The following is a 9744-nucleotide window of genomic DNA, read 5'->3' on the forward strand; positions in this document are numbered from 1 at the left end:
CTCTTTCCTTTTCATATATATATATATAAGGATGAACATGAGACCTGAACTCAATGGATTTTGATTCGTTTCAATCGGATAAATATAAGATAATATTTGTTTAAAGATCACTTTTAATTATTTTAACATTAAAGGTTCACATCTCCTGATATTATAGGTGCTCGTGCTCGAATTCGAGACATAAAAAAATAATAACAAATCGAAGTGGTTTTGTTAATGCTAACAATTGTTTTTTTTTAAATAATTTCATGGATCAACCAAATTAATCCAGAGATTCCCACACATAGAGCTTTCTCTCTCCTAGAAAAAAAATATTATTCCTACAAACACATTGCTAATCGAGCTCTCTTTTTTTTTTTTCTTGCTTTTGCGTCTTTCACAGCCTGTCAAGCCCTGATTCATTTTCACTAAGGAAATAAACCTTGAAAACTCTGAAGAGCTGTTCCCATGGCTTAAACAATACAATCCTTTTGGCCGCGTGCGCGTCTTTGGTTATCTCCGTCCCCCAGAAAAACAAAAAGGGTTTCGTCGTTTCAGCCGCTCTAATCTGGGTGTTCTCCGCATTCGCTTCTCGATCACGGGATCTGCTTATACGGATGGGAAAAACATCAGGTGCTTGAGCTCCGAACAGCTTTGTTCAATGAATTGCTTCTCTTGCTGGTAAATACTCTCTCTGTGTGTCGAATTCATCGACCCTCTTGTGTTGACCTTTTGTTGGTTTGTTTTTGAATGGAGATTGGCTCATGATGTCCCTTTCTTTTTGGAATTTTTGAGTGATCCGTAAATGTTCGATGAATTGTCTCTGATAGTTTGATTCATTTGCAGTTGATTTCAAGCACTATATAGTAGTTTTTTTAGCCTTGTTCTTCAACTTCGGCAAATTACTGCATGAAACTGAATCTCTCTGCTTCTGTACCCTGTTCTTACTTGAGTTATTTAATATTTTTTTTAGTAGAATGGACGTTATTCGATTCATTAGTAGACTAATGATTATCTATCCTGATTTCATGAGTAGACCCTACTAACTTAGTATATTCTATTCACGATATCAAATATGTATATATATCCGGCCATGGATCGAATATTTTAAATTTTTACGTAATTTAAATATATAATTTTATATTTTTTTAATAATAATATATTTTTATCTCTTAAAATTTTCAAGGTCATGGGAACCAAAGTTAAAGCAAGTTCAAAAGATGGGGTGCTGAAAATTAGGGTTACTAACATGGATTCCATAAAGAAGACGATGCAAATGCATGAAGAGATGTTCAAACACCAGGTACGGACCGTGAAAACATCAAGTTTTTTTTTTCATTTTGGTCCTTGGACTTTCTTTTTCGTCCACATTGGTTTTAAAGTTGATAACTTTTTCTATTTTCATTCATCATGACGATGACACGCCACTCTAAAATTATAACACATTGCACAATCTCAATGTAACGTGTCATCAAAATGATCAAAAATTCAAATCCAAAAATCGATGTGGACAAGGACGGACACATGGTGAAGTTAAACTTATAAAATTTCAGAGGAGAAAAATAATTTTTCAATAGAAAATACATATAAAATATATGAAAATTTTAGATTTTTAAGGGAGCCATCCGCCTACACCCGTTCTACCTAGGTCCATCCCTGAATGTGGACAAAGAAAGTTCAATGACCAAGTTTAGGGACTGATTGTTGCTTTATTTATTCTCCAAATACATGACAAATCTTTAAATATTAAATTTTAAAATTAAGCAAATTAAATTCTAGTTTATTTTTTTATTTATACTCTTTTCAAATTCTTAAGTTGTAAAAGTAAACAAATTCATTTTAATTTCATCTTTATATAGATTATTTTTTTATTTTAAATTATATTTAATATATAGATGTATTAAATTATATATATATACATATTAAAAATTTTAATCGAATTAAACGAGGAGACAATTATAGTAAGCAAGGTAGGTGAATTAAATTGTAGGTACGAGAACTTCATCGACTGTACAATGTTCAAAAGATGCTAATGGATGAACTCAAAAAAGAGATCAGCACAAAAAAATTGTGGGCAACTTCAACGACCAACTCCAGGGGAAGGAGTGCCAGTTGCTCCGGCGATCACATCCGAGCCACGAAAATGGAAAAGGGCTTCGATTTGGAGATACCTTTCGGAGAAAACTCCGACGAAGATAGCGAAATCGAGCTGACGATGAGCATCGGCGGTGGTTCGAGCAAGAAGAAGAAGACGGTGAAGAACTCTCAACCCAAGGGCTGTAATGAATCCGGTGGTGAAGAAATCAGAGAAGTTGAATCTTCAGGTTCGTTTAAATCAAAGAAAGGAGAAGATTTCAATGGACCTGGCGCTTCATTATTGACTTCTCCATGGTTTAAGCATAAACAACCTTTGAACAATATTTAGTTTGTATCATTCGTAGATATATCTGATTAAATTAATTTATCTCACTTAATTAAATACCCAAATTCGAAAATATCTAAACATTTTCTTGAGCAATGTAATCATAATTCACGAGAAAAAAAAGTGAAGTAACCAATCCAATTGTTACTAGATTTGGGAGCGAGATTCAATGCTGTTAAAACCAGGTTGAAGTAATTAATAAATTAAGGGTAAACTATGCAGATAGTCCCTTATGTTTTTGATCTGATCGACTTTGGCCACCAATTTAAAAATTAAGGGGAAATGATCCCTAACGTTATCGGTCCATTCGATTTTAGTCCCTAACATTATCGATTCGTTCGATTTAAGTCCCTCAATCGTTAACTCCAATTGATGTTAGGGACTTGAACAAAAGGGGGTTAACAAAAATTAATGATTGAAGAACAAAAATCAAACGGATCAATAACATTAGGGATCATTTCCCCTTAGTTTTTAAATTGGTGACCAAAGTCGGTCATACCCTAAACATAGGGGACTATCTTCATAGTTTACCCATAAATTAACAATTTAATTTTTTTTCATGAAAAATGAAAAAAAAATGTTAAAATGATAATTCGCATTTTTTCCCGACCCAACATGTATAATTAAACTATCAAACCAATAGTTTCTCGATTCAATCCATCTCTCTTTTGTTCTAAAGACATTCTTTGCAATACTCGTTATACTTTTATTTTCTTTAAATTTCTAACAACCCAAAAGTTTTAAGGTCAATGTTAAGAAAGACCATGAGAGAGTCTAAGGAAAGACAATTTAATTTAAGGTTGGAGAAATGTACAATTGAAAATGTTATAAAAATTATAATATTTTCAATTGAATACAATTTAAAATGTTAATTTTTTATTAATATTTTTTTATTGAAAACATTTTTTATATTATTTTTTGTTCAACCGATTTATAACATTTTCAGTCAAGCTCGTTTACTAGTATTCTTTAACCTCAAATTAAGTTGTCGTAAAAAAAAACTACCTTATAGATGATATTAGCTATGAAAATATTTAACCAAAATTATAAAGGTAAACTACAATTTTAGTCACTCAACTTTTAACATGCTTCAATTTTGATCATCAATCATAAAATATATCAATAAACTTAAACGAAATAAGACACTAGATCTTAAAAAAAAAGTAAAGAGTTCAAATTTTGATACCGTGAAAGAAATAATTTAGGTTGAGAAGACTGGTCTATAATAAACTTTATAATATCCGATCCAAGTTAATTGACTAATAATATGAATATCGATAGTTATACAGAAAATAATATATATTTTTTAATTCAAATAGTCAATGAAGAATTTTAATAAAAAAATGGGCATAAATTTGCACAACCAACAAAAGCAATTCTCATCTAAATCTAATCTGATATATGTTAAATGTAATTCCCTTACCCTAATTCATGAACAAGAAATCGACCCCCAAAATGAATAATTTGAAATGTATCAGAATGAAAATTTAGTTTATGCAAAGCCCCCCTTAAACCCTAAGCAAATAATATATATATATATATAATGAAGATTTAAAAGGGATAAGAAATCCAACTCAATTTGAATAAGGAAGTTCTTACAAATCAAAAGACAGCCCATAGACAAATAAAAGCTCATCCACAGCTGAAATAACCAACAGTGCTTCAATATCAGCAACAAAACAATATTGTCGTTTGCTAATAGTGTAATTGATAACAGTCATAACATTGTTCCACAATGCCACTAAGCTCCTTATTATTTCATTCATCCACCAAAAATCCAGGATTCATCCACAACATGTTGCCTCATGGTACCTGCATGTTGCATCGTAATTATAAATGATTCCGTTCGCTTCGCTAAAATAAAAAAAAAACAATAACACCACCAAAGGGATTATCAACTCGGTATAAATGGGCGAAGCAGTGTAAATTGCAGTGGATAATAAAAAAGGCCAGCAATAACAAGTGTACTCAACAATGAGATCAGGCACACCGACTGCAAATTACAGCCATCTAAGAAGCGAGATGTTATCTGTATCATACACATTTTAGTTTCTTTATGTAAAGATTCAAATGAAACCTCTTCCGCTGAAACACATCAATGAAAAAGCATGTACCGAACATTGTAGTGCGTTTTGTTTTTCATAATTTGAGGTTCTGTTTCTATTTTAGGTTGAAAATTAAATTCCGGTCCAGATACCAAAAAGCAGCAGCAGCAGCATAGTTTAAAGTTGAATCTGATATGGCACATGTATCAGGGCTTCATGATAAATGCAGAAAGATAACAGTAATGACCCAAACTATTACGTATAGACCAATGAACATTTTATCGCCTGATATTCGTAAAAAAATAAAGTACAGGTTTTTAAACATTCAGCAGGATTACCTGTACATATATTGACCATGGTAAAGGATCTTCAGCTACCCTGGAGGACTCTCTGGGGATCAAGTTGGCCACTGCAGTAACTGGACGGAACAGCAGAAAGTTCTAGCCTTCCCCTCCATTCCTCACCGGGTTTCAATGTGATGGGTTTCTCAATAGCAGCAGCCTCGACACACAGCATATGCTTGTATTCATCATCTCCGAAATCAGCCATAGCCTTCGCCTTTTTATCCCAGGGATTCCACACCACTACATGCAAAAAAATAGCAATATTAAAGCAAGGAACATCTCATATTAACATACAGAGGCATTTGGGATACTTTTAAACCACTTGAAATGATCCAACAATAATCCATAATTTTGTTATAGACGGTTTTCATAGATTTATGCCTATAAAAAGGATAAAGAAGTACCATTGAAAAGTAATGAACAATATGATAATATTTTCCAACTCTATGTAAATATGAAGTACATGCATGTATATATATGAGAGTATCAATAGAAGTCTTAACATTATCAGACTTCATATATATAGTACGAAAAAAATAAAAAAAATAGGAGAAAATAAACCTCACCAGCATCAGGGAGCCCATCTTTGCGTAATACGAAGGTTCTCTTCCTTTCATGATCCAGAATTGCAATTTTTGTAGGTGTACTGAGATATATCTTGTCCACCTTTAAAGAAGAAATAAGAATATGTTAACAGTAAACTAGGTTAAAGTGTGAGCAGACTGAAGGGCAAAGCAATCACAAGCTCACTTCTCCTTCAAATGTTATCGCATCTCCCTGTTCGGTAAATCGCTCCCTGTTCTTCTGATTATCCAGATAATCAAGTGTCTCTAATCCTTCAACACGAACTTCACTGTATAGAAGGAACAAAGTTTTTTTAAACCCTGATAATATGAACTCTTGTTCAATAGTAATGGTATAATCATCACGTGAGACAAACGTCAAGTCACTAACAAACATATTAATACCATGAATCAGTTTTACTAGTTGAGGTACAATGCAATAGTAAGAGACAATATAAGAGCGCTGATTAAATTAGCACCCATATCAATATTTAAAAAGCAGTTATATTTAAAAGACAAACTAAATGATTTTTTATATCCACGGTTCACTTAATGAATATAAAAATTCAAAATAAAGGATTAAGAAAACAAAATAAGCAAACAAAACTTATATCCAAAAAGAAATTATGAAAAATAATATTTTATTAAGTGATCTAAACCTAAGAAATATTTTTGGGGGTGGCTAAGAAGTGTTTTTGTTACATTATCATAGATCTTATTATTGAAGCTAAGAATTGTGTGAAAATTCATAATTGAGAAGTGGTGGGTAAGCAGGCAGAACGTTTGCTACTTCCACTACTGGAAGTAAGAAGACATGCTTGCAATAGAAGACATAATTTTAGACCGACGTGAACTAGAACTAGGCATAGGAAAGATGTCACTAGCAATAATAGTTTACTCGCTAGAACTTAATAATGATAAAGCATAATAGCTTAGCAGTCAACAGTTGATGTTAATGAACTGGAATATGAAAAGGAGAGAAAAAAGAAGATAGTGTGACCTATGCATGTCAAAAAATTGACTCCAAGATATGCATATATAAACCTGGAAGTAGTAACACCAAAGAGCATCTTATCACAGAAAAGATAAAATATAAAACAAATCCTTCTAGTTACCTGATATCAGAAACAGAAAAATATGTGTGATACGCGAATGTAAATGAAAACGGCTTCCCATCACTATTAGTATTCCTGATGCGAGATGTTAGCATTAGATCTCCTCCAGGCCCCAAAGCTACCCTCAGGCGGAACTCATAGCTGAGATAAAAGACAGCCACGAAGACAAGTTAATTGATCAAGAAAATAATGCAATGAAGATTTGAATATGGATCTCTCTTTGAAAAATGAAATTAAAATATTAAAAAATGATACTACCTGTGAGGCCAAATCTTCATATCTTCTTCAGAAGGCTTAAGGATCAAATCAATGTGTTCTTTACTGGATGAGTTCGTTGGAAAAGCAGGTGGGTCAGTGTCAATGCTCCAAAATTTATTTCTGGCAAAACCATGCGACTCAAGAGGGCCAAGATTTGAAAACTGCAAACACAGAGCATTTTTTCATGACCACGATGATCATGGTCTAAACAAGTAGGACAATACAAGATCTGCACATACTTGGGGGAAACATAAAGGAATTCCTCCACGAATTGGCTTAGGAGGCTTGAACAATGTCTGCAAAAGAGAAGTATTTAGTACATTAGAAATAAAATTGCACATAACTTCTAAGTGTTGTCTTCTTAAATACTTGCATTTTTGCAAAAGTGATCACTTTATACAGCAACTGTAGATTAATGCATTCTTCTTATTGTTAAGCAGATTCACCTAAATAATTTAAGTCATTTATCATTTTATATTTAATAAAACCAAAAAATGTATTCTTCCCTGAACAGTTACTGAACAACAGGATTTCCTAAAAATACCAGAAGAACTTCATTTCATAATAGCGCAAGGAGTTTCAAGGAAAGTAGTATAATTCATTCAATTTCTTTAAACATGGCGTTACTGTAATCTTGTTTTCCTGAACAGTTAATCCATGGGTTCATGTTATTGCGATAACTAAAGAATCAGCTCTTTATGTTTTAAAAAGTGGTTCAGAAAGTTTACAATCTATAAAATACATACTCTATCTAACTTTTACAATTGTTCACAATCAAAACAGACGGATCACAGGTTGATAAGACAACAGGAGAAGCAGTTCTGCCGCCATTAGAGGATGAAGTAGATCATATCCATAAATGCACTCACACAAATTAGGTACCCGTGAGAGGCTGAGACCTTAGAAACATCACACCTAAATCTAGTACAAAAATGTTATTCCATCTTCCTCACACAGATGAAGATTTTCTGTCGCAATTATCAACTATTAGGCATTAAACGCAGAATTTCATCGGAAAATAAAGATTAGGTCTAAAAGAAGCATCGATTCAAAGGACCTGAACAGTATATTTTAAACATTATACATCATATTTAGTCAAGAAAATTACTGTCACTGAAAATCACCTTACTACTGACAAAAAGCAACTCCTCTCCATGCTCATTCTTCCAAGATGTCACATGGCCTCCATACAAATACACCTAAGAGGAAACTCGAATCAGTACTAAACAGTCAAAGATCTACGGAAAACAACAACAACAAAAAAGAATTAAGAGATAAATTCAAAGAAATGAAAGAAGACTAACGCATATCAGATTGAACAGATCCAGAAATTAAATAAAAAAATCTGCCAAAAAAAAGAACAAAAAGAAATAAAAAGAAAAGATAAAATTACCTCGGCGGAGCTGCCACGAGTCTCGTGGATGATGATCTTTTCAAGGCCGTTAACGCCCTTGGCCAACTCAACAGCTGCTCTCTCGCTCGACATAGAATCTCTGCCGGTGAGAAATTCGGAAAGAAAAATCCAAGTCCGGTGTGGTGAACTGGTTGAATTTAAGTAGTGGAAGCCAGGAAATCTTCAACAGTGTCAATCTTTTTTCTTTGCGCTTTACTCTTCTCGCTCCTACACTTTTATTTTTAGTATTTTTATTTGCCTTGAATTCCTTCATTTATAATTTTACTCGATAACGACGAAGCGTTGAATCTACAACACTACTCGCCGCCACCCGATGGAGCTTGGGCGTAACTGTTAAATGCCCACCATTGGCCCAATACCCCACCTTACCCAATCCACTCTGGCCGAAGATAAATTACTTATTTAGGTTACGATAGGATGGGCAATGGACCGGATCTGATGGGTTTCGATCCGACCGATCATGATGTGTTTTAAAAAAAATTAGTTTTGGATCAGGTTCGGGTTTATGTTGAAAATATCATATCCGATCTGATCCAAAAAAATACTTTTATCTTATATATTTAAGGATAATTACAATAATATCCCTTTATATATTATTTTTTAATTAAATCTACATTTTATTGAATAAAAATAATATTTTTTTAACTAAATATATTATTTCGGGTCGGATCGATTCAGATTTATCTCAAAAAATCGGGTAGGGTGGAAGGTGTATATTTTTAGGTCGGGTTCGGGTGGAGGATGTATAATTTTCGGTCAGGCTGATCGAAACCCGACCCAAACCTGATTGTGTCCATCCCTAGTTACGACATTGTTTTTATTTTAATTATTTAAATAAAAATTATAAATTAAGTCATTAATATTTTATTTTAATATCAATCAAACCATATTTCGCTATTGACATGGTTTTAAAATTGGTATAATAATACATTTAGCTCTCTTTATTTATACATTTGATCGATTCGATCATTATTAAAAAAATCAATTAATTTAATCTTTCGTGTTTACAAATCATATATCGATTCGACAGTCCCGAGTCAGCATCGGTTTCCTCACTACTTCTCCACGGACGATGCCACTGTCAAAACCTCCTAACACTGAAGTCTCTCGCCATTGTTCTATATCTCGTGCTTTTAAAATTCGATCGTTAGAGAGAAGATGAACAATACACTTGTGGAGTAATTTCTCGTGTGTTAGGTATTAAACTTCAAATTGTGTTCGAAAGTCTCTCATGTGCGGTTGTCGTTATCGACTACTTTCGAACGTAATTTGAAGTTTAACATGGACGATAGTTTAATTAGAGATACATTGAACAATGTGTATGCAATGATCCCCCACAATATGTGTGCACTGATCCCCCATGTGCTAAACAGTCGATAGATGTGTCATATAATTCGTTGCCACGGTTCGGTTCATATAATTCGTTGTCACGGTTCGAGTCAATCGCTTCAAGTTATATCGGAGGAGCTCTGGCTGTTAATGGAGTTCAAGAGGGAAGCATGTTGTATATATATATATATATATAGGATAAACGTAAGATTTTATGTTAGGAAACGAACATTAACTTGTAAAATTTTAAAGAGAAATTTTAAACTTGTAAAATT

The 9744-nt window shown here is 33.1% G+C and overlaps 1 protein-coding gene across 1 annotated transcript; it reads right to left on the reverse strand.

Moving 5' to 3' along the window:
• Positions 1–4018: 4018 nt before the first annotated feature.
• On the reverse strand, positions 4019–8348 carry LOC120172571 (putative glucose-6-phosphate 1-epimerase). Its single transcript, XM_039180001.1, has 9 exons — positions 8120–8348; positions 7851–7925; positions 6966–7022; positions 6727–6887; positions 6469–6609; positions 5541–5643; positions 5357–5456; positions 4785–5030; positions 4019–4213 (listed from the first exon to the last, which is right to left on the reverse strand). Exons 1-8 carry the CDS (start codon positions 8210–8212, stop codon positions 4816–4818), a joined length of 945 nt encoding a protein of 314 aa, XP_039035932.1. The 5' UTR covers positions 8213–8348; the 3' UTR covers positions 4019–4213; positions 4785–4815.
• Between the last annotated feature and the right edge of the window lie 1396 nt (positions 8349–9744).

The sequence above is a fragment of the Hibiscus syriacus genome, unplaced genomic scaffold, assembly GCF_006381635.1.
Source record: "Hibiscus syriacus cultivar Baekdansim isolate YM2019G1 unplaced genomic scaffold, ASM638163v2 tig00111852_pilon, whole genome shotgun sequence".
In the NCBI taxonomy this organism is placed as follows: domain Eukaryota; kingdom Viridiplantae; phylum Streptophyta; class Magnoliopsida; order Malvales; family Malvaceae; genus Hibiscus; species Hibiscus syriacus.